This window comes from Microcebus murinus, chromosome 22, assembly GCF_040939455.1.
Source record: "Microcebus murinus isolate Inina chromosome 22, M.murinus_Inina_mat1.0, whole genome shotgun sequence".
In the NCBI taxonomy this organism is placed as follows: Eukaryota; Metazoa; Chordata; class Mammalia; order Primates; family Cheirogaleidae; genus Microcebus; species Microcebus murinus.
In genome coordinates, this window is record NC_134125.1 from 19,230,258 (window position 1) to 19,256,109 (window position 25,852).

Here is a 25,852-nt window from a genome sequence, read left to right on the forward strand (position 1 = left end):
CCTAACCTGGCCGCCCTCCCAGATGTGAAATCCTTAGCTTTGCAAATGAAGACTCCTGGCTGATAAATTTATGTTTCTTTGGCTGAGAAAGCTCTTCCTGACAGTTAAATGCAGAAGCCAAGATAATACCTTTTCCTACCTCACGTGCACAGCATCTGATCAGTGCTGATGGGAGACACATACACTGTTCTCCTGAAAGCAGACTATGTACACACGCTGACCCTGTCTTCTGTCACCAATGCTACTGACATATTTCATGTCCAATTTGTTTTTCCTTTAAGTCTGAGACTTTGATGCACCTCAGTAGGGTTGCAAAACAAGTGCTATTATAAGTCAAAAGCCTTAAATGAGGCTGTCCTGATTTTGAGAGCCTTTAGACAGGCACCTGCAGTTTGGGTCACTTACCCACAGCAAGCTTCTGGGTTTCAGGACACCAGCAGCCTCCAGGGTTTTGTAAGAGCCAAATCTGAAGGCAGTCATTTATTGTACTGGTCACTGAGCAGTACTCAGAATCACTTTGCTCTCATTATCCTGCTCTGTACACAGAAGCTACCTTTTGCAGAGACAGCATGAAGGATCCCACGGTACAAATGCACACACAAAGGAAGGATTTCCTTCTTCTAATCTAATTCAGGGTGGATGGCAGCCTACTTCTAATCATGCTGGGACTGTCAATTTCAGACTTTTGAAAAGGAACTGAGTCAGCTGAGAAAAGTGATATTCAAGTTCAAGCTCATAAAACTAACATTCAAAATGCACATAATTCAGAAAATTTAGAAACAAATATTTTAAGTTTAAATCATGTCAATGGGTAACAAAAATAACACCTGCAAATAGTTCACTTTTTTTTTTTTTTAAGAGACGGAGTCTCACTATGTTGCCCAGGCTGATCTTGAACTCCTGGCTATGAGTGATCCTCCCGCCTCAGCCTCCAGAATAGCTGATACTACAGGCACACAACATCCTGCCTGGCAATAATTTACATTTTTAAACACTTCACAGACTAGGATAACACATGAAAGAAGATGGTTCTTGGGAGAAAACCAGGAAGATACTGGTTACTTTAACCTTCAGCAAGTCGACCACATTAATCTTCTATACAGATGTCCCTGCTAAGTCAAGGTTAATGAGTCAGAAATAAAATCACTGAGGCAGCCCCCCTTAGAAGGCACGTTCTGTGAGCTGTGAGCGCAGGGATTTTGCTTTGTTCTTGTTGTCTTCCCAGCATGTAGGACACTCGCTAGGTTAAGTAATGAAGTGTTACGAGCTCACTGGACAGACGTGGTGTCTGTCTTCTATTGCTTCTGCCTCTTAGGAATCTGAGCCACCCACCCACCTCTCCTGCAGCCTATTAGTGAGGGACTGGTTATCTAAACCCCATAAGTCACTAAATTGCTCCAGGCTCCCTTTCTTCATTTGCAAAAAGGGAAAAACCTGGGTAAGACCAATAGTTTTAACCAGAGGTGTCCATCCAAATCATCTGGAGAGCTTGTTCAAAAGACTCAGACCGGGCCCCACTGGTGAGATGCTATGGCAGGGCAGGGCAGGGCAGGGCAATGCCATCTGCAGCCCCTTCCCCTCGGAAAGCCAGGAGAGAGAGCACTGGCATGGTTTTCAGCTGAACTAGTCATTGCAAGAAGCTGTAGACCCAACTCAGAGCACTCGGAAAGCACCTTCCAGGTGTCCTGCACCCGTACCAGCTCACAGATCATGGAAAGAGTCATTCGGTGTGGCCCCGAGGGAAGACATTGGTTGCGAGCTCCCCAGTGGACACATCCATGAAACAGACACTACGGAGTTGCTACAAGTAGGAATTTCAGATCTCTGCAAGACTTAAAAATTACAAGAAACAATAAAAATAAACTTGAGTGTTTTCCATAAATATTGACTTACGTTACAATGTCTCAGGTAAACCAGCTGTTTCCCAGCAACAGTATTTCAGGAAGTACAAAAGCTCACAGCTGAAAAGTTGTCATACACTGGGCCTGAATTTAATCATGTTCACAAATTCAACTGAGAATCATTCCTAGTCTGTTGGAATTTTACTACAGTCAAGGTTCAGGAAATCAAAAGCCAACATTCCCATTTAACACACTGAGGCAGAGCCCCGCCTGGACAGAGTAGGAGCCAAACAAGATCTAGGAAGTGGCTTCCGGACTCTCAGTAACCTCTCAGCCGGAAGCCAGCACAATCCCCCGGGCGCGCAAAGGAGAACAGCAGACCATCATCCCCTTGCCTGCTCCCCTCTTTGCTTCCCGCTTCCCTCTCTCCAGGCTTCCCTGCTGGGGCGCAGAAGAACAGGGGATACAATGGCCAAACCCTGCTTTGCTCTTGTGAGGTTAGAAACAACTCCGGACAGGGTGTAGAAAACCCAGGCTGAGCCTTACTCCCTAACTAACTGACCGCACAGTCAGGATCAAATCACTGCACTTCTCTGAGCCTCTGATGACTTAGCTACAAAAATGATATAAATAGCAAGATACACCTCTCAAAGTTATTATGAGAATTAAATCAGATTAAATAAACTGTATATGCAAAGCTCCTTGGAAACTATTAATATAAACCAGAGTTTTTGCTTAAAATCAGCAACTCTTTCCTTTTACCAGTGAGCTGAAAGCATCGGATCTGCCCCTTTTCCCCTCCAGGCTGAGAGGATCCAACGTGCCTGGGTGAGGGGCAGGGCGTCTAGAGTAGAAAGCCCCACCGGGTGTAAACAGGCGGAGGGTAAACAAACTGCTGTGGGACTTGTGCTCTGGGAGGAAGGAAGAGTCTAAGGACCAGCCGTGCTCAGGAAACTGCATGGCACCTGATGGCCAGGTTCCAGTTTCCAGGCCTGCCTGGAACAAGTCCCTACGGTGGCACCGGCCCAAGCACTGCAGGTAGTAAACTCTGGGAAGGAAGCCTGGTTTACTGCTTGTGTGACCTTCACACTGGTGCCTCTGCCTCAGACTTCAGCTGCCATGGCAGACCTGACTTCTATCTAGTTTTGCTAGTTTAGATATTTTCTAGAGGGACAACAGAACTTGGAGCAGATGGGCATTTTTTTCAGATGCAGACCCTCAGAATTTTAGAGGAGGAAATCTTACTTGATTCATCTTCTGTAAGAATATATTGTGTGCCCCATACAGGGATGCGAAAACCAAGGAGGGTATTAGCTCCTCGGGCAGCTGGTGAGCAGCAGATGCTGTCACCGGGAGAGTAAGACAATCTGGGTCCAGTGAGAACAGGGTAAGGTGTTCTGGACAATGAAACCTCTTAGTACTATCACAGGACACCCGGTGACGGACACTGCAGCTCTGGAGCTGAGTTGACAACATGGTCTGAGATCTTCACTCCATGGCCTCTCATACCATGCACACATCCCTGCGAGTCTCGAGTTCTGACTCTGTACTTGAGCTCAAGTATATCAAGAGACCACAATGGGCCTTTTCACCTACCTTCCTGTAAGTACATGACTGCCTGGGAATAGTTCTGCAAGGCATGATGTGTCCTTCCGAGGCTACTATATGACACCGTCTTGGCCACCAAGTCGTTCATCTGTGCAGCAATGCTCAAGTGCTGTTCTTGATAGACCACAGCCCTCTCAAAGGTGCCTAGGGATTCGTAAGTCAGGCCCAGGTTCCCATAGGCTCGGCCCTGGCACGTGGGGTTGTTGGTTTCCTCTGCTATCTGTAGGTCAAGCTGGTGGTACTGCAGGGCTGTGTCATACTCCCCCATCTGCTGGTAAACGCCCCCCAGGCCACAGGCCGCATCACTCTCCAGGGCTCGGTCCTTCATCTCTCTAGCAATGTTCAGCTGGCGTTCAAGGCAGGAAATGGCTTGTTCGTAATTCCCTAATTGGCTGTGCAGACTTCCCAGCTCTCCGTAGGCCTGGGCTTTATTGAAGGCCTCCCCGAGCTCATGGGCAACCACGAGCCTCTTTTCAAAGCACACAAGGGCTTGCTGCAAGCTCCCCATTGCCCTGTGGGGATGTAGACACAAAAGCAATGATATTATTTTGTGCAGGTGCAGACATGCTAAAGCCCCTGAGAAAATGAAAAGCATTTGTCACTGTCACTTACTATAGGAGCTCTTAACTCCTCTTCTAGCTAAAATCTATCATGTGCCCTTAGAGTGAGATGCAGAGGAATTTCATAATCTGGAAAGCAATTCAAAAGTCATCCCTTAGTGACCTTCCCAAGAGCTTGAGATTCAATGGGATATACACCCCAGAGGAAACATAAAATATATTAATAGGCACAATGATAGCAAGTGAACTGTTTGGTTCTTTGGGCCTCCCAATTTCCACTACCGCTTAGACTGTGTTTTTGAAATCACTTTACAGTGGCTATAAATCTTTCACCCTGAGCTTCTCAGAGCACTCTGTGGGTGAAGATTTAGTTTGACCCTTGCCCTTCCTCCACTCCAGGAGCCTTAATCCCCTGCCTATCTGGTGGGGGCCATATATTCTGCAGACACAGACACCTTCTTGGGTTCCCCATATCCAGGAGAAAAGCATCAGCTTGGCCACGTGTGTCTTTTTGTGCTGCTAAGAGATGATATGATACGAGTGGGAGGAACATGGATTTGGGCAGCAGACCAAACCAGCTGTGTGGGGCACAGGAATTCCTTTCCCTGAGCCACAGTTTCTGGTGATAATAAATCCCACATCCCACAGTAGATACAAAATTGCTGTAACTATTCAGTAAGATACCTATGCAAGGCGCCTAGCACGATGCATGATACCTAGTACATGTTTATTCACCACCACCCCCATTATCAGGTGGCTTTTCCTAAAAGCAACACAATGAGATTCAAGTAATTGGTGGGTACAGATGTTGTATTAATAAACACATTCATATAATGTGGTAGACTTTCAGAAAAGATCAGTTAAAGTGATTCATTCACCTTTCCCATTCCTATTATCTCTTTTACCCTGTTCATTATAATGCTGTCAAACAGGCATTGCATTTGGAGTCAGAAAGCCTTAAGTTTGACTCCCAGCTGTCCCTTTTAAGCTGTGTAATCTTAGGCATTAACCCAACCTCTCTGGGCTTTAGTTTCTTCTTCCATAACATAAGGGTAATAATATCACCTGCTTAATTCAAAGAACTGTCAGAATTAATAACCTGCCATGCAGACATGAAGTTGCCATTATGGTCACAATTGCTCTTTTTGCAGAACTATCAACCACGTTTGTCCTCTGTCATTTTTACCTGTGTCCATTTCCTAGACCCCGGTAAGCCTTGGCTTGGTCTTGCATGCGATTTAGACTCTGGGCAACAGATAAATATTGTTCATAGTACTTGATAGCTTCCTCATAGTCACCCAGGGCTTCGTAGCAATCCCCCAGGTTGCCATAGGCACGGCCCCTGTCAAGCACAGACTCATTCCCGCTTAGTTGCTGCAGCATGGCCAGCTGCTGCTCGAAGTAGCCAATGGCTTCTTCCATCACATTCATGTTCATCTTTGTGATGCCCATGTTGCCATAGACCTGGGCCTCTAGACTCGGATCCTTCAGCTTTTGCCCTAGGTCCAGCTGTTCTTCATAACACTTGAATGCCATTGTGTATTTCCCAAGGGCCATGTAGACAGCAGCCAGGTGCCCATGAGCTCTGCACTCCCCTGGCAAGTCGCTCAGCTCCTGATATACCTCCAGTTCCTGCGTGTGATAACCCAGGGCCTTGTCGTACTTCTGGATCATTCGGTATGCAGTGCCTAGGGCTGCATATGCACTGGCCTCCAGTCTTCTATCCTTTACCTGATGAGCTAAGCTCAGCTGCTGCTCATAGAATTTTATTGCACCATTTATATCTTTTTTACAGATGAATATATCACCCAGGTTCCCGAGGGCTCGAAATTTAGCCTGGGAATTATTCAGGGACTGGGCTAGGGACAGTAGGTACTTTTGACACTCTTCAGCTTTACTGAAATTCAACAGAGCCTTGAATGCTAGGCCCAAGTTGCAGTAGGCTTTTGCTTGGCTCAATTTGTCGTGAAGGTCTTTGGCCAGTGCCAGATCCTGCTCGTAGTACTTTACTGCCTCCTGGTAATTTCCAAGGCAGTAATGGGCATAGCCAAGATTGTGGCAGACCTTCCCTTCTCCTTCCATGTCTTGAAGGTCAGGAGCAAGCCGGAGGTACTGTTCATAATAGGGGGCAGCCTGGACATACTCTCCCCGAGAGCAGTGGAAGTTGCCCAGGTTGCTGAGGGCCCGAGCTTCGCTCTGGATGTCTCGCAGCTCCCGGGCAATGTTCAAGTGGTTCTGATAGTGTTGCAGGGCCCGGTCATGGGCACCCAGGGCCTGGTAGGCCACAGCAAGGTTCCCATGTGTGGAGGCCTGTGAGGCACGGTCGTTCACTTCCATGGAGATCTGCAGCTCCTGCCGGTGGTACTTGACTGCCTGGTCGTACATGCCCAGAGCGTTGTAGGCGTTGCCCATATTCCCATAGGCACGACCCTGGGCAGCATAATCGCTCAGCTCCTGGGCGATGCCCAGGTGGGTCTTGTGGAGTTTCAGTGCGGTGTCATAATCGCCTTTCATCTGGTGTATAATTCCTGAGAATGAAAGAACAGAAGAAGATTGGAATAAATGATTAGGGACTTTCAAAAAAAATGTAATTTGCAACTCAATTTATAGTAAAGTGCAATCCAGATGAATTAAAGAATTTAAAATAACAGAAGGTAGAATTAAATATTTATCATCTCTCCAGAGGGAGGACAACTTTCTAAGCTTTGAAGCAAAAGAAAAAAACATTGACAGATTTGATTACAAAAATAAGAAATTTTATACTACAAATACAGATCTAAAATTAAAAGGCAAACACAACACTGGAAAATATATGAAACATATGAAAAAGTTCAATAGATATTGTGTGTAAAGATTTCACTTGGTTTGATTTAAAAAAAAATCAAGATCCCAATTTACTAAAATAGGCAAAGAACTGTAAGTGCCAGCAGACAACTCACATGCAAAGAAACACAAAGAGTAACCACAGGGGAAAATGCTAATTTTCTTTAATAATCAATGAAATGCAAAATAAAGCCCTGAAGTACCATTTTAAGCCTACCAAATTAGCACACACAAAAAATTAAACACAACCCCTATACTGATGAGGCTGCCCTGAAATTGGTAAACACATCAACAGCTGGGGACATAAACAGGAACTACCTTCGTACAAGCATCATGGCAAGACCCACAAACACCATCCTACTCTGACCCAGCAATCTTACTCAAAGGAAAATACCCCAAAGAAATAATTCAACAAACATAAAAGCTTGCATAACAATATGTATGACAATCTTTGCTGCAGCATTATGGACTAGTGGCAAATCAGAAACATCTTAATGCCAACCACTGGGGGACTGTGTGAGTACATTTTGGTATATCGACTCAATTGAGGATTATGTAGTCATTAAAAAGATAATTATGAAGTCTATGAAGAAAATTGGGAAAAAATATTCTTATAATCATGTTAACTGAAAAAAGCAGGAAACAATGCTGCATGCTCCCTGTGACAACTAGAAAATAAATATGTGCATATGGACAAGACCTTGAGGGAATTATGGAAGAATAAAAACAGTTGCCTTGTTAGGTGATGGGATTTTAGTGATTTTTGTTCTAAAATTTCTTGTAATTCCGCTATACTGCTTTTACAATCAACAATAATAGTGCTTCAGACAACTCTCATCAACTAAGCTGTAGCTGCTAAGCTAAGCTGTTGTTTTAACAAGCAGTTCGAAATGAGATGTATAAATATCATAACTATAAAGTTGTTCCAAATGAAAGATATAATGGTAACTTATGAAGTGGCTTTAAGGAGAGCCTGGTTCAGCTCAGCTGGGGCTGGAGTGGGGGCCAGCACTAGAAAAGGTGGAGAAACCAAGTATGCAAGCAATTTTCTCTTTGCCCTTGGTCTTGAACATACTTTTCCATGTGAGTTTTTGCAGAAGGGACTATAACCTGCAGAAACACAGAAACTCAAGAACACCAAAATGGGAGCTGGTTAAAATGTCTGAACTGAAAATAGTGGCACTGAGAAAGAAAGCTGTCAAAACCCAGCCTCCGTAATTTGCTTACCTCTATGACACCCTTCATTCATTCATCCATTCACTCAGTCAGCAAACAATTGTATTTATTATACATTAGAACTCATGGTGGGCAGTAGGGGTAGAGAGAGAAATGAAGACAGGAGTCTCTGACCTCAGAGAGGACACAAGGTCAAAAGGGAGACAGTCAAGAAACGAATAATGTCAGTACACATGCCCAATGCTGAAGTAAGAGTAGGGTGGGGGGAGGTGCACGGTGAGCCCACCAGGCCACTGTGCTGGTCCTGACCCCTCCCCTGCCTGCGTGGAGATCTGCCCTGCCACAGCAGTCACACCTAGACCTGAGACCCAGCCATCTCTCTGACATTAACTGCACTTGAGGTAGTGTGTAAATCATTTAGCCTTTCTGAGCTTTATGTAGGTTCATCTATAAAATGAAGAAAATAATAATCATGATCAAATGAAATAATATATGGGCAAGTACATTGTAAACTGCAGAGTGAAATTCAATTAGTTACTGAAATCATTATGTGCTTCCAGGAAAGGGGATTCTTAAGGTGGCAGAGGTTAAATAAACTATGATAATTCTTCTGAATATTTTTTTAATGAGTAAAATATTTCATAATTTAAAAATAACTAAATAAATCCTTTAGGACTTAAAACTAAGTAAATACAATGGAATAAACATGGTGACATTCAAAATGGTGAAGTAGAAGTTTATACATTGACATGGGAAGAAATTTGTAACATATTAAGGGGATATATGGGCACAAAACAATTTTATAAGAACTTTAATAGCATGTGTGTATATACATGTTACATTTAAATAGACACCTATAGCAAAAAGTTTACTTAAATGTTAATAGTAATAATCTTTGGGTGGTGGAATTGCAGGGGTTTTTTTCTTTTTCCTTGTCTGTATTTTAAATATTTTTTCTATGATGAACACATAATCTGTGGTTTTAAAAAAAGTATTTTTGGACTATTCCAATAAGACAAGTAACATTCCTGGGTATTGGGGTTTGGTCACTCTCCTGGGTTGGCAATCACTAGCATCCTAGCTAGAAGGATCAGAGAGCTTTTCAGAACCTGTTTCAGGGTTAGAAAATCCAAGCTTTTTAAGAGGAAATAATACCTAAGCATTAGCTAGAACCGTTTTAATGATGAAAAATTATTAGTGACAGAAACATTTCAGTTCTAAAGACCTGAATTTAACATGTATTCCTAAACCAGTTTTCTCTAAAGAGAAACTTTTACATTTCAAATTTCCAGGTATCTTTAGAAGAAATTAATCATTTGCTCCCTCTTTCCTCAGCTTCATCATTTCTAAAATGGGGGACAAAATATCTGCCCAGCCATGAGTCCACAGTTATGAAGACAGCCAGAGCTGGGGAGGCCAGGGAGCGCACACAGCTCCCTCAGAGCATGTTCTCCCACGGCGATGCCCGTGCAATGAATTTTTCCCCCACAGCTTTTGGATTTTATTGCAACAATTTTTTAAGCCAATGTCATCACTCGGTTACTAAAATGCTAACAGGAAGCAAGCAGTGAGAGACCTTCGGAGGAGGTGATCAGAGTAAACGTGGTTTTCACGTGTGGTCCATTGCCACCAAAGGCAGATCTGCTTGCTAGCCCCCCACCGTCCTGCAGGGTGGGACTGTACCCCACCCAGTCTCTAGGAACCTGGCTAGCATCGGGAAGGTACAGTATAAGAGAAAAGGCACAAGACTGTAAGTCAGAAGTCCTGTTTTACAAGCCTGGCTCCTACCTCATTCAGCTGAGTGTCTCTGAGATAGTCACTTAATGTTTCTGAGCCTTTGTTTTCTTGGGTTTTTTAAAACTAAAAATATTTTGGCATTTTTTTGTTTTTTCTTACTAATAAGGTCAGGTTATAATCATCTCAAAGAAGTGGTGTAAGAAACAAAATCGTATGTATCAAGATGCTTTTTAAACTGTAACATGGTATCTAAACATGGTATGACAGTGTTTAGAGTGTGAGAAAGTAAAGGAATTCTATTTCTCTTACTCTCATGGCCTTCAGAGTCTGGGCTAGTTAATAGAAAGCAGTTGGGATGATAATGGCTACCCAGGGTTCAATGATTTGTGAAAGAAACTGCCTGCTGCTTGTGGCAAAATGATCTGATCTCCAGCCAGCTTCTCCACGCACTCTCCTGCTCTCCTCCCTGCCTCCTCGGCTTACATTTCCAAGGGCCTATAAAGAATCAGGGGAAGATTCTCAAAACAAAGACTTCCATACACAGACAAGGGTGAGACGAGATGGATGTGGCCGAGCTGGGAATTCTTCATCTTCCCTGTGTCTCTACTGTCCCAGCCGCTGCCAGCCTGGGGAATTCTGAACGGAACATTACACACTCTTGGCAGCCTTTCTCTTTGTTGAGGCAACATAAAAGCAGCCCCGAGAGCTGCCAGCAGAGTGAATGCGCACGCTGAGGAGATAATCTGCAGATCCTCCTTCCCTTTGAGACCACAGCTTGATTTTCCAGGGCCGTCATTCAGATGAAGACTTACAGAGGGCCTGTCAGCAGGGGCGTGCTAGGTGACAACGTGCTGCAGGGAGGGGAATTAAATGAAGATTAGTGGGGCAGAAGATCCTCACACAGCTGAGTTCTCACAAGGGCGAGTGGAGAAAGGACACACGGTTATGAATTTATACTTCGCCACAGCAGGCCTCCACCTGTGGGTCAGCAATGGTCACGGCCATGGGAATAATCACGCCGATTTCAAAGGGCTGTCGTGAGGGCCAATGAGATCATGCTTAGTAGCAGCTAGCATTAGTGCCTGGGACATAGTAAGTGCTCAACACATCTTGTTTTTATTATTAGTCATAACCAGCAAACACCTAGGGAGGTGTGAACAGAAAAACTACTAAAACTAGAACATTTAGCATCTTAGCAGTGAATTCTGGCTGCCTTTTCTCTTGTGAATTCTCTGAAAGTAAGGCCTCAGTGTACTTCCACAAGCAATGGAACCGTCCTTCTCATTTACTGCAAATATTGTTATGATTATTAACAGTGCACAACCCAAATGGGGCTTCAAGAGCTGATCTGTTCTTTCCCTCTGCTTTCAAACAGATTGAGTTCTGCTCCATCCTTGCCAAATCACCAGATATTCTCAGAGGAAACACAGGATTTGGGAACTAGAAAAGGCCCTCTCACATCTCAAAGACATAGTATGAGAAACTTAATAGTATTCATCAATATGCTCTGTAAACTATAACACAGTATCTAAGCATGGTGTGACCAGTATTTAGAGCGTGTGACCAAGGTCTAGGGAGAGGAAGTGAGTTAGTGGCAGAGCTGAGGTAAGGACTCACAGACGCATGCACCCTTGGTGGCATCAGTCCATCTGCTCCAGGATAAGCTGGAGATACAAGTAACTGTTATTGGTCTTGCTAGGTGTGACATGGGACAGTAGCTGTGCTTTGTAAAGTTCTCATCAGCTAGAAAAGCATATGGAAGCATTTACAGATGAAACAACATGGTGTCTATGATTTGCTTTAAAAATACTCCATTGGGGGTTGCGTGTGTGTGCGCACGTGAGCGTGCATGCACGTGTATGTTTATGAAAATAGATGAAACAAGATTAGCATAATTCTGATAACTAGCTTACAAGTAGGTGGGAGTTCATTAATTCTATTCTCTCTACCTGCATGCATTTGTAAAAATTTCCATAATAGAAAGTTAAATAAAAAAGATATGCAGAGAAGTTTACACAGTATATTCTTCTGTAGCCCTTTTGGATCAGGAAACTCTTCCCTGTAGCTAAGTCCTGACATGGATATTTAAGTCCCATTTTCTGTCTCTGGGACCTGAGTAGGGAAAGAAATCAGCCGGTCACCAGCCTCCATATCCTTCTACAGGCTGGGAGGAAGTGTGTAGACTGAAAACAACATAGTACTTTGTCCCATTGCTTTGATTTGTACCTTTCTTTTCAAATAATCTTAAAGGATAAGGTGACAGTTTGTCTATCAAAGAGGTAGGGTGGGAGGGGATGATAAAAACACCTGAGCAAACCCGCTTCACAGGAAGAGTGCTGCCCGTTCCCAGCTGCGCCCCAGCCTCCTCCGCTGGTGGAAGTGCCCCAGGTTCTCCGGAGAACCCATTATCCTGACCCTGACATCTTTAGAGTCCCTAAAGCCTCTCTCTCTCTCAAGTTTTTACATTTGCTTCTTCTACATTGTATTTAAAATATCTCAAATCTGGGGGTGACAAAGAAGGGACAGACTTGGTTAGTAAACAGACGGCTGGAATGGAAGGCATGCCAGCAAAGTGCTGTGCAAGAAGTGCAACCAATTACACATCTTATCTAACATATTTGCAGGTGACTATGTACCTGGAGACAAACCTCTATTATTTTTGCCAGTGGAGGACAGCAAAGATACAGATATTTTTTAATGCAGGTAATTCCAAAATGATGTATCATTTGACTTCAGCTGTAAGCGTCTTTCTGATAGGTAAGGTTTTCTTCAGAAACTCTCTGTGCCTGGCTTTCCACTCCACGGTCTCATTCGTACCTCAAAACAATCCTGCCAGGTTGATCTTATGGTCTCAGGGACCCACAAGGTTCAAGAGCTCACTCAGGCCCACACAGCCCTAAGTGGCAGGGTTGGTCCTGGAGCCCAGGTCTGTCTGCCTCAGGAGTCCACGCTCCCTCGCCCACTCCCCTCCGCTGGAACGCCTTCTTGCGAAAGGGAGACATGACTCTGTGCCCAGCTCTCCCTTATTAACGTTAGTATACTGCTGTGGCAAACCAAGCTATTGGCAGCTGTATGTGAACAGATGGATGGCCTGGCTAAATTTGTGTCTAGAGAGCTGAGAACTATACATTAGAGACTAGGAAATCCTAAGAGACTCAGGAATGCAGCAGGAGGAAGCGGATGTAATCTGTGCGGGCATCACCTCTGGTGAACTCTTAGGCCATCACACATCTCGTCTGCCATCCTTTAACTTAATTACATCTGTCTACGTTTTCTACTAAACCCACCAGGCTCTGCCTGTTCCTCCAAAGGATAAGTGAAGTTACGAGCCCGTTATCTTCTTTTGCTTCAACAGCAGTTTAGGATGTCTTCAGTGACATGGAGGGTTCAGTGGCACTTCTGTCCCAGATCCCAATTGCCCTTCCCTTCTGTCTCAACTCGAGGAGCCTGCTGTAATAAAGTCACGGAAATCCCTGTATGCCACCCCTCCCTTCCACAGCACACTCCCTTGGAAACTACCTATCTCTTTAAACAAACTTGGAGGAGACTGTAGTCATTGTAGAGACTACATTTTATAGTCTAAATGTATTATTTATTTATAGTACGTTTATTTCTCCGAACGTAGAGGAACAGGTCCTAATTGCTTAACCCTGCCCCTCCAGGCTCCCCTTGCATCTGAATGGGAGCAGAGCCCATTCTTCTGCAGTCCCCTCCTGCCACCGTCCCAAAGGCTTGGAATGAATGAGCACTGGAAAGAGGGCAGCCTGGAGCCCACGGGAGCCCACAGATATTCCACTGCCTTCATACACAGCCCCACTTCTACTTCCCTGGGATAGTTTTAACCACGACTGCAGGTAAGTAGCTCAGAAATTCCCTGGGCCCGTGCAGCTGTAAATCCTGAGGCGGTGGGAAGATTAATTGTGCCATGAAGCAGAGGAAGTAATAATTAAACCTATTAAAAAGGAGGTGGCTGGAGGGGGGTGCTCTGGTGATGGATGATGAGGTAGGAAGTGCTGGGCACAGTCATCCCTAATGGCTCTGGCCGGGCCACTGTGAGGGACTTGGTGGGAAGCCCAGAGCAGAGTGAAAAATATGCTGGGCCTGCCTGGCCAAGACCCGCCATTAGTCACTGTTTGGAAAAGGCAAAGTGTGCCTGGTTTTCATTCTGGATCACAATAAGAGGTGGGAGGCAGCCTCACAAGTTAGCAATGCAGAGAATGTTACAAGGGGTTAGTTTCAACAGGAAACAAACATTTCTTTTGTTTCAAGAATCACTGAAATGCTGAGATAGCTGCTTCTGCTTCTCCCTTGAGGGAGCCCCTGAAACCTGGACCAGTCCCATCTACTGGAGCACCTTCTGAGGGTCCCTCTGGCCTACAAAGCAAATACCAATCAAAGTGGCATCTGTGGGCTTGCTCGATCCAGCTCCAACCCAGCCATCCCTGCCCAATGCTCCCTGTGCTACGCCAGCCACGAAGCAGCCCCATATCCCCTTCCACTCAATCCTGCCTGCGAGTGACTTTCTTATCCTATGCACTGGGCCTGGATTTCCTTCCTTCCCTGTTTGTGGAGACTTTACTAATGTTCCCTACTATCTGGTTCTCTTCTATGTTTTTCCTGACTCACGAGCAGTAAGGCACAGCCAGGTGACTCGCTTCGCCCTGTGCAATGTGAGTAGAAGTGACGTGTTACTTCAGAGGTGAGGCAGAGGCGAGTAAGAGCTGAAGTGCAGTATTCCCTGCTCTCCCCCTGGCCTCAACCGCGGAAGCTATGTGGTGGGGCAGCTATGGGAAGACAGAGCCAGGGCAGGCCTGGCTTAGGGAGCTGCCCCCAAGGGTGGCATGAACCTGTGGTAGGCTGTGTGTGAATATAATACTTCATTGTTTTAGGCCACTAAGATTTATAGGCTGTTACCTACTAGAACCTGGCACCATCCAGTATCAACCCTCCAAGCCCTTGTTATAGCTACGATTTCAAACAGTATCCTAACACAGTCTGTGTGACAGGAGAGATACCCACTAACAGAAGTTTCCTGAGGTGCTGTTGTGCCTCTGGATGGTCTGAATTCTATCCCTGGATCCAGTGGTACCACTAAAATCTATAACCGTGAACCAAATTCCTCTGGACTCACACAGAATGAGCTTCAGTGAATTAAGGGTTATCATTATGCCCTCAGATTAGTTGATTTGTTTTTTTTTTAAATTTTTTTTTTATTTTGGCATATTATGGGGGTACAGATTTTAAGGTTTCAATAAATGCCCATTTCCCCCCCAGTTGATTTGTTTTTGATTAAAGTTTACTATTAGAAAAAGCATGCTGATTATTGTATCTTTGCTATGAAAATTTTATTGATACCATATATCTTTATCACCAGAATCCCTTATATAAAAAACCTCTTGAGAAATTTCTTTTTAGAATTCAGTGTCCCTTCCCCCAAGGAATGCTGTGTTCCCATCTTTTAGGTGGTACAAATTATGTACAGTCATGGCCACATAATGATGTTCTGGTCAACAACAGCCCGCATATACAATGGTGGTCCCGTATAATTATAATACCATATTTTTACTCTACCTTTTCTGTTTAAATACACAAATACTTACCATTGTGTTACAACTGCCTACAGTATTCAGTACAATAATATGCTGTACAGGTTTGTAGCTTTGGAGCAATAGGCTCTACCATATAACCTAGGTGTATAGTAGGCTATATCATCTAGGTTTGTGAAAGTACACTCTATGCTGTTTGGCACAATGAGAAATCATCTCATGATGCATTTCTCAGAGTATATCCCCAACATTAAATGATGCATGACTGAATTTCTCTCTTTGCTTTGGCCACCAAAGCAAAGCCTCCTCCAAGTGGAAGCTCTAACTCAAATATGAAACTCTGTTGTAATAACTATGTTAGCCCTATGTGCTGCATGTTTGGGTTCTTTTCCTTGATTTTGGTTTTCTTTCTTTTTTTCTTGTTTTTTTTTTTTTTTTTTTTGAGACAGAGTCTCACTCTGTTGCCTGGGCTAGAGTGCCGTGGCGTCAGCTTAGCTCACAGCAACCTCAAACTCTTGGGCTCAAGCGATCCTTCTGCCTCAGCCTTCCCCCAGTAGCTGGGACTACAGGCATGTGCCACCATGCCTGGCTAATTTTTTCTACATATTTTTAGTTGTCTGGCTAATTTCTTTCTGTTTTTAGTAGAGACAGGGTCTTACTCTTGCTCAGGCTGGTCTCAAACTCCTGACCTCAAGCGATCCTCCCGCCTCAGCCTCCCAGAATGCTAGAATTACAGGCGTGAGCCACCATGCCCCGCCTGCTGATCTTGATTTTCTATTTCCATTGTATCATCAGTTGATATTATAAGCTAAATAAAATCCTTTGTGAAATGAAACAAGTTATAAACAAGCAAGCAATCAAAAACTCTTTTTATAGCTATGGCATTCTCAGCTGACTTTGCCTTGGTAATCTGCCTACCCCTTTAGCCTACCATTTCTCAACCTTGTACTCTAAGCACTGCAATTTGTTTTCTGGGCCCTGTTCTACCAGCTTTAATAATCCAGAAGTGCTATTTAATAGTTACTTATAGATAGTGCTTTATGAAATGCTCTGTGACCAGAATCAGAAGATCCCTATTCCTGGCTCCATCACTTCACTTTCACATGCTTTTAAGAAAGTTACTACTTCTCCTAGCCTCAGGTTTTCATCTGTCTCAGAAGGCTGTTAGGAAGATCAAATGAAACAGTGGATGCCATGGTATGATGCTCCATTTTCTAGGGTGCTGGTATTATTCCAAACAGCTTTAATTACTATAGTCCTTTTATTATCAACAAAATAAAAATTCTGCCACTCCTGCTAGCATTATTTTGCTGGAGTATAATTCACTATAAGTCTTAGATGCCATATTTCCTAAATAAGAAAGGGAACTTGAGACCAGATCATCTCACCTAAGGCGAGTGCAAAACTAAGGATTCTGACAGCATGACAGCTAAGCTCTGCATGTTATGTGAAATTGGAACCTATTTCCTTAAGTGCACTGGTGTGTGTATGTAGAAAAGGAGGTCCCCCTACAGGGCATTTGGAAATGTGCCAGGGTTGGGGGGGTATTTTTGATTGTCAAAATATCTGGGTAATAGGCCAGGCACGGTGGCTCATGCCTATAATCCCAGCACTTTGGGAAGCCAAGTTGGATCCCACTTTGGGATCACTTGAGGCCAGGAGTTTGAGACCAGCCTGGGCTACATAGCAAGACCCTGTCTCTACAAAAAAAGTTTTAAATTAGCTCGGTGTAGTGGTACATGCCTGTAGTCTCAGCTACTAAGGAGGCTGAGGTGGGGAGGACTGCTAGAGCCTGGGAGTTCAATGCTGCAGTAAGCTATGATCATACTACTATACTCCAGCCTGGGCGACAGAGCAAGACTCTGACTCAAAAAAAAAAAAAAAATCTGGGGGACCACACTGGCAGGCTATGGGTGGGGCCAGGGATCATAAACAGCCTGCACAACGTGGGAAAGTCCAACACAATGAAGAACCATCACACCCCAAATGCCAGTAGCGCCAAGTTGAGAAACACTGGATGCTTTGATGTAATTTTGTACTCTGGCACTACTACTTAATAATCTGAAAAAACAACTTCATTTCTGTACTGTCATCCAGTTGAAGTTGTTAAAACAAATCATCAAAGCTAATTAATTGGAAAGCCTTTTGGCTGGTATCCAGTAATTTAAGCAAAAGACTGAGAAATGGGAAACCTTACTTTTAAAATCTGGCTTACTGACTGATTCCCTTCAACAGTTTCTTATCATTAAGAAGATAAATTAAAAGATACCTATCTATGGGCTTCCTCCCAATTTCATGATGATTATTAATAAGAGTAAGGGGAGATCCTTCCTAATAATAAAAACTAGTAGTAGCTATAATAATAATAATAATAATGTCAATAATACACAAAATTCTCCTTTGGTGATCTCATTCAATATCATGACACCAAGAACCAAGGATGCAACTCCCAAACAGGCACCCTTAGCTAAGAGTTCTCCCTTCAGCATCGATCCAACTGCCTACTGGATAAGTCTAGCTAGCTAAACTTCAGAAACCTGAAATTCGATATTTTCAAAACTGCTGTATTGTTGAGCTGAATTCAATCTAACATTTTATGACACTTGTCAGTTTTCCAAGCCCTCAGACCTTCATTATCTTATTTGATCCTAGAACAAAGACAAGGTTGCTAAGTTTGCTTTTGAAGACATTCACAGAAGCATCATGGTCACTAAGTTGCAGAGCTAGGACCCGAACTTAGGCTCACCACCTCCCAGGCCAGAACGTTTTTCCCTGGGTTGCTCTGCCCCTCTGAGAATCTGAGGCAGTTGTGCAACCTGGGGTGAAGACAGAGCCCACCCCCACAGCAGCGTGCTTCCTTCAGCCTAGTGAGGATGAGGACGAGAGGTGGCGTGGTCTGCCCAGACCGAGAGGGAGCCCTGGAAATGGACAGGGATAAGGGGGAGAAGCAGAAGAGCTGGGCAAAAGAACAGCCCTTCAAAATGATTTTACCTTGCAAATTCAACTGCAAAGACAGATGGATTTTCTAGCAAGGCCAGAGAGCAAATTATGAAATCTGCTTTCACAGGCAATCAGGTCTGAAAGGCTTCCTTTTAAAAAATTCACATTGGATTGAAAATTCAAACTCTTATGATTGTGTGAAGTGTTCTAACTAGATTTAAACATAATGCTATCAAAACAAATGATTCATATATTCTTCTCATTTTTCTGTTAGTACATGGGCTTTTGGTTAAGACAATTTCAAAAACATGGAAAAGGGCAAAATGGGATTAAAATTGTGACTCCACTTACTGTTTTTAGTTTTTCTTCCCTTTCAGTTTAATTGAGAGGGATTTACTTAGGAAATTGGAGGAAATTGGAGGCTCGTGCACATCACAAAGATGCTATTAAATATGCTTTCCTAGAGAGCTCTTGTGATCCTCTTTAAATGTGAAACCCCATTTACCTCCTCTATTCAAGTGGTACACTTACAGGATCAGAGTAACCTGTAGAAATCACTTGAACTTGGGTTTCCTAAAACATTTGTCGGCTTATGACAGACCTCAACCCTCCTACGACATATCAGGAAGGGTGGGTTCCTTTGCCTATCTGTCTATCCTGCCAGACCTGTCCATCTATACTCCTTTCTCCAGCCAACTTCCTCCATGAATATATAAATAAAGAAGCCACCCAATCTTCCTTCCTCTGATCACATACAACAGCCAGCAGGGAACTCTAATGCAGAATACCACTAGTTTCCAGACCCAGAGCAGACAATTTTAATGTTTCTGTGGCTTTCCTTTTGTTTTTTTTTTTTACTGTGCATATATTTATATTATTGAGATTGTATAGCAGATTCAAAATTGAACATAACAGTCTTAAAATTTTTTTCAATTATTAAAATAAATATTTAAAAAACAGTGTGTGTGACAGACACCAAAGGTTGGCTCACACAACACTCAATTTCAGCTTCTACCTTTTCTCCTGTCTGCCTCTGCCTATAGGGCTACAAAGCTAAATATTCACTTTCCCAGCCTCCCTTGCAGCTAGGGTTGACAAGTGACAATATTGTGCTGAATAAGACAAAAGCACAAGTCTTCTAGGACTTTAGGGAAAAGTTCCGCTTTTCTGATAAAAGAATACAGAAGCTCTTCCTTCTACTAATTTGAACAAATCATGAGGCCCAGAGCTTTAGCTGCCATCTGTGATCATAAGGCATAAGGGACTAGAATGGGCGAAAGGCCAAGAGAATTGCAGAGAAATAGGCCTCTTTATTCTTAAGCCTCTGAACCAATATCATGTACCTCAAAATTATTGTTTTGTGAGAAAAATAAGCCCCTATTTAAGCCATCGTAAATCAAATTTTCTGTCTCATATGGCCAAAGATTCCTGTTACTATATTCAATGTAGAAAATATGAAAAAATACAAAAAAAGCTCTATCCTATCTATCTTACCTAGTGACTAAGATAATCATTATTAACATTTTAGGATAGTTCCTGGCAATCTGTTTTTGTTGGTGGTGGCGGTAGTGGTTTCATTTTGTTTTGTTTTGATGTGGATTGTTTTGTTTATATTATTGAGATCATATTTTATGTGCTGATTTTAAAACAATTAAAACTATCCAGGTTCTTAAAGAAAGATAATAAAAAAGAGTTGGTGACAGCCATCTGCCATTAGGTCTTTGCTTAGACTTAGGTCATTCAATATATATTTTTAGGATGTACACAATCATTTCTCAAGTTTCTAGGTAGTAAAAATAGTCACTATATTGCTCTATACAACTCTGCTTTAGAATAAAAAAAAACAGTTTTAGTTGAGTAACTGTTCTGATAATGTTCTCACCACATAAAAATAACTGAGCCATTTTTAGGAAGTACTGGAACAGAAGCACACCAATTACGGCTTTTGATTGTATCACACTGGACAAGAGATTCCATTTGAAATGGGGAGTGAAGCATGTGGAAAAATAAACATTTTCTCTTATTGGTTAAGGAGCCAAACAAGGGCAGTCAATGGGTACAGCAAGCTCAAACTTCTCTTGGCAGCAAAAGCCACCTTACAACACATCAGCCACCTGAAATATGGGAGCAAGATGAGCAAAGGAAGACCCTGAGGCCCTACACCAATGCTTTCCATTCTTTCCATATTCTTGTACTTTTCTTCTATATTCTATAATAGTAGAGCCTCCACTTCACTGATTCAACTTTCCACTGCACCAGTTTTTCTCAGTTCTACCTTTATTTTATATTTTTATATAGATTTTATATTTTTAGGTTCCTTAGAATTCTTCCTTCTATCACCCATCTTCTTTTTCATCTGATACTTTCTCCCATATCAACCTGCTTTCTCCTAATGATTTTCTACTTCTATGCTGTATCCTACTAAAGATGCCAAACTTTTATAAATTTTTCTCTCAGTTCTTACAGCAAACAATTTTGAAAAGTCTGTTCGTCTTCTGAGAATCACTATTGCCTCTCCTTTATTCTGTAGCAATTTTTCATTTATCTGTTTTTTCCTGTTTGACCTTCAAATAAAGCAAGCCATATCTAGACATAATATTTACCCATGAATAAAGTCCATGGCTTGTGCTCTACTGGGGTTTGGCCCCATTCTCCAAGTGCTTGAGTGCTAGCCAAATCCCTCTATCAGATCTACAGCTAAAGGACAGAATGATAATATACACAGTGCCTAGCTCAATTCCCAGTGTGTAATAATATGCATTTTAATAGCTAAAATTTTTGAGGACTTACTTTGTGCCAGGTACTATTCTAGGTATTTTATAAATGTTATTTTAATTCTCACAAAAGTATATGTGTTAAATGCTGTAATTATCCTCATATTCCAGATGAGTCACAGAGATGTTAAAGAACTGCCCAAGGTCACACATCTAGAAAGGGGGGAGAGCTGGGATTTGAAACCAAGAAATCTGATTCTAGAGTTCAAGCTCTTAACTAGCACTCTCAATAGCATTTAATGACATCTGGACAATAAACCAAGGCTTCTGTGAGCAAGATATAGATAGATAAAGTAGAATTTGTGGAGACACTATCTATGTCCAGTGACTTCCAAATAATCTCTAGGTCGCTCACTTGGGGTCTAGTCATGTGTCTGCAGTTGTCTCAGGCTGTGACTTCACGCTCTTTGGAGTACAAGAAAGGGGAGAGGTAATTTTTTAGGACAAAGCCACAAAGGTTCCCCAATACTGAAAAGATATATTCTAAACTAGGCTCACCCTGCCTGACCAACCTCTTCTTCCATGTCTCATCAGTATGAATCCTCAACTCCAGCTAGCTCTCTTCTGTGTTCACCAGGGAATAAGCCTGAATACATTGCCTACCCTAGAGAAGTAATAATAGGCAATGACAATGACTGAGGTTTACATAGATCTTTCCTCCTAAGAGCTCACCATGTTCTCATCTCTCCACCTTTATCTTTATGGTATTACTTACAGGGATGCAAAGTTATTAATAATTCATTTTCTAAATGCAGAAATTAAAGCTCAAAGAAGGGGAGAAACCTACCCAGTTAGATAGCTGGTCACTGTATGAACCTATTTCCTATCTCATCTCCTTAGGATCAGGTTCTGTGAGTCCTCCAGAGTGAAAAAATACTTTGATTTATTAATCTCTGTTGGCTTGGACTTAATTTGCTAAAATGCCTTTATCATTTTTTCAACAAACATTTACTGTAGAACCTTAGTGGGCATCAGGGATAAAAGGTAACGAATGTGAGGTTCCTGCTCACAACCTGGTGAGGGAGGCACAATCACAACTCAGGGTAATAAGTGTAGGTATGGAGACAGGAAAATCATATACAAACCATCCTAGCTGCTAGGTGCTCACTCTAATGACCACTAATGCTGCCAAAGGGTCTTCTAAGTGGGGTGGGGGTCAGGGGGGAAAATAAGGAATGCTTTTACACCTTGAACTTAGGTAACAAAACAGTACAGATCAATACTCTGTAGGCTTGCAGCAAGAGGATTCATATTTTTTTCATAATGTACTTTTTATATGCAATAGTTTATCAGGGTCTGTTTGAAAAAAAGAGCTATCACCTATCATTAATAAGACAAGCCAATTGGCTCAACAGTGATTTTATAAAACCATTAATGAAATTTATTCAGCATAAAAATATGTTCATAAGTAATTCAGTAATGCTTCATCCATTAAATTAAAAAATGTTGCATAGCTCATTATAAAAAACTGGATAAGAGACTAAAGGATGAGTTTTCTCTTATGAGGCATCTGCATAAATTAGGTGGAAAAAAACTACACTTGGGTCTTAGAAACTGCACATATCCATCTACAATCCTTAGAGGATCTGGAAAAATGGAAATCAGAAAACAGCAAAGTCGCTGTATTCTTTATTACTGAAAGACACTGTACCCCTGAGGTGAAAAGCAACATATGAAACAAGAGGGAGTGCTTTGGTCCTAGAGAAGATGGGAGAGGAGTGAAGAGAAAGAATGAATTTGGCTCTCTGCTCCAAGGAGATGTGAAATGATTTACTGTAGCACTGTGAGGTTTTTACATTGACAGAGTCCCCTAACTCCTGAGATAATGAAAATCCCCCGATAATGTTTCCTCAAGTACATGGTGCCAAGGGTAGACAACAAAGGACAAGTGTGGTTCCCCAAAAGAACAAGTGGCCTTTCCTTAATAGAATGAAATAATCTAATCACATAATGGTTTTAACTTAATTATTGGACTAGAACCTGGATTTATCACTCAGATTGAACAAAATCACAAATGTAACTATGGTCGGGCCTGACCACGGAGAACTAGGAGTTTCCAGTGTTTTGTAATGCAGTGCTGGGCGGCAGTTCCACCATCTCATAGTATCTGAGGTTAATCCATGCTCTGCATCCCTCTTCTAGTCCTGCTTTCTACAATGGTTCACTTAGATATAGAATGACTCCAATCTCAGTAGGCACAAAGACAGTATTTCCACAGAAATAATGCTAGTTTTCAAGGTCTGCTGGATTACAGAGCCACTCTCTAGTATCCACTATGTTAGTTTGGATGGAAAAGGAAAGGTTCTATTACTTACTTTTCTAGTGGAAAAGGCAGTCATTATATAAGGTCAGCAAACGAACAGACGTGAGCATCTAGCTTTGTATTTTCCGAACCTTGCTCCACAGAACAGCTGTGTCCCATGAGATGTTAATACTGTAGAAATCTTGAGATGCATGTATTTTCCATGGTCAAGTGGGTACGAAACACTGGGTTATACAAAGTTAATATGTGACTTCTCAGAGACTTTCACATACTAATGCATGGGATGAATTTCCTGGAGGGAGTCTAATATCCCAAATTATTTGCCTTATCCACATCTCCCAGAAGAGGGGTCCTATAGAACACAATTTGTCATCTAGCCAAATTTTTTTTAAAGAGATGGTGTCTTGCTATGTTGCCCAGGCTGGCATCAAACTCCTAGGCTTAAGCAATCTTCCTGCCTTAGCCTCCTGAGTAGCTGAGACTAGGTCCATGCTACTGCCCAGCTCCAATTTTTTTTAGAATATCTTAATAAATTAAAGTGAAACATTTATTATTTAGCTTGATTCTTAAAAGGTTTGATATAACTATAATCATTACAAAGTCAGGCCCTATTAAAAATATCTGTTATAAGCAGGAGGAATCGGTGGGTCACTGGGCCTTGGAGACACAGTTAGCTTTTCTCCAGGCAGGGCTAGGAAAAGATTTTTTTGTCAGGAATTGGAATCTCCCTAATTTTCCTGAAATTTTGATATATGAAAATAGCTGAGGGTCTTTTAGAAGTATAATGCAGATTTCACTGAGTTCAGGGACATGGCCTGGGAATACAGCATTACACTTACCCTAATGTGGGGCTTTTAGATACCCTTTAAAGGAGAAAGTAGTAACAACAAAAACCATCCTCCCCTAATCTCTGCTCCCTCAACAATGAAGATGTGCTTTCCTGAATGTTTCTCTAGGTGGTGCTGTCCAATATGGCAGCCACTGACCACACGTGGCAGCTGAGCACTTGAAATGTGGCTAGTCCAAATTGGGATGTAGAACATAGACATAGGATTTCAAAGACTTAGTGTGAGAAAAAGAATATAAAATGTCAATTTTCATATTGATTACATGTTGAAATAATATTTTGATATATTAGGTTAGTATATTATTAAAATTAATTTCATTTTTTAAAAAACTTTTTAAAATGCAGCCACTAGAAAAATTTAAATTACATACACATCTGCATGTATCTTTTTTTTCTATTCCACAGCACTGTGCCTGCCCATTTATCTACCCTTCAAGACTGTGAGCTCCTTGAAGACAATGACCTTATCTTCATTTTTAGATCCCTGGAACTGAGCTCAGTTTCTGGCTCACATTAGAGCCTCTATAAATCTTTGTTGAACTAACTTGAATTCCCAGAGATTGGCTTTCTAGGGCGAGATCCTCTTTCCTATTAGAAAATATGATAAAGAGAAAAGAACATGGGTGGTTTGGAATTATTTTGAGTTGCACTGCAGTTCCAGCAAATTGCTTAATTTCTCTGAACCTGTTTGCTCACCAGAGAAATAGGGCATGGTAAGGATTAAATGAAATACTTATATAAGGCACAAAGCTAACTCCTGTCACTAATTTATGGAGTAGGTTAGAACTCTGGTATCTATTTTCAGCCACTTCTATACGTAACAGTGAGACCCATGTGCAGACCTAAACACAAAGTTTTAAGTGAAGTGGTGCTTGGCAATGAGAGCCAGCCTGTGTGAGGAGTGAGACAGCTGAGGAAGCCGCACTGTTATGAGAACTGCTCTCATCATAAAGCTTGCAGAAAATGCCTGACTGCCTTTAGACATTTAGCCAGATCTGGATGGCCATAATCAATTTCTCTCTCCCTGAACCTAATGTGATTGTTCCTTGTAACAATGCATCAAATGCTTTAGGTACTTATGCTGCGACTCTGGAATTCCCAGTGACAGCAATCTCAAAGTATACTCATGCAATAAGTGAACTGAGGCAGGTGAACTGTTCCTGATGGAGGTCCCATTAACAGGGCCAAACATTTAGACAATCTATAAACCAGAGGTTCTCAACCTTGGGGTGTATACTAGAATCACCATGGGGGATTTTTAAAATCCCATTGCCAGGCCCAATTAAATCAGGATCTCTGAGGGTGGGTATCAGTGTTTCTATAATGCTCCCCAGGTAATTCCAAAATACAGCCAAGGCTAAACTCCACCTCTGTGATACCTTTCTCATTCTAACACTTGGAAAGAACAGGCAGGGTACTGGAGGTCAGGGAACTACCCTGGCTCTAGCATTTCTTGGCTGTGTAGTCTTAGGCAAGTTACTTACCCTCTTGAGCTTCATCCCCCTCAACTATAAAACGGAGCTAATAACACCTCCCTCATGAGGTATGGTGAGGATGAGGCGAACAGCCTTGCAGAGTGCCTGGCACACAGTGTGGACTTAAACAACAGCAGTTGCTATCATTTATCATTATTCCCTTCACCTCAGGGAAAAGGACTCCTGCACGTGGTGAGGTTGATATCACTTTCTCCTGTGTTCACACTACACTGGCGGGGAGACGATGCACGTAAAAGTACTT

General features: G+C 42.3%; 1 protein-coding gene across 2 annotated transcripts in view; it reads right to left on the bottom strand.

Annotated features, from left to right (window-relative positions):
- TTC28 (tetratricopeptide repeat domain 28) overlaps positions 1-25,852 on the bottom strand; it is a 623,216-nt gene that overhangs the window by 104,061 nt on the left and 493,303 nt on the right. For both annotated transcript variants that reach the window (XM_012763803.2, XM_075996660.1), the window contains 2 exons: positions 5,196-6,537; positions 3,438-3,961 (listed from right to left, as the gene is read on the bottom strand). In XM_012763803.2, coding sequence (XP_012619257.2) covers positions 3,438-3,961; positions 5,196-6,537 — 1,866 coding nt within the window. The remainder of the gene's footprint in view (positions 1-3,437; positions 3,962-5,195; positions 6,538-25,852) is intronic.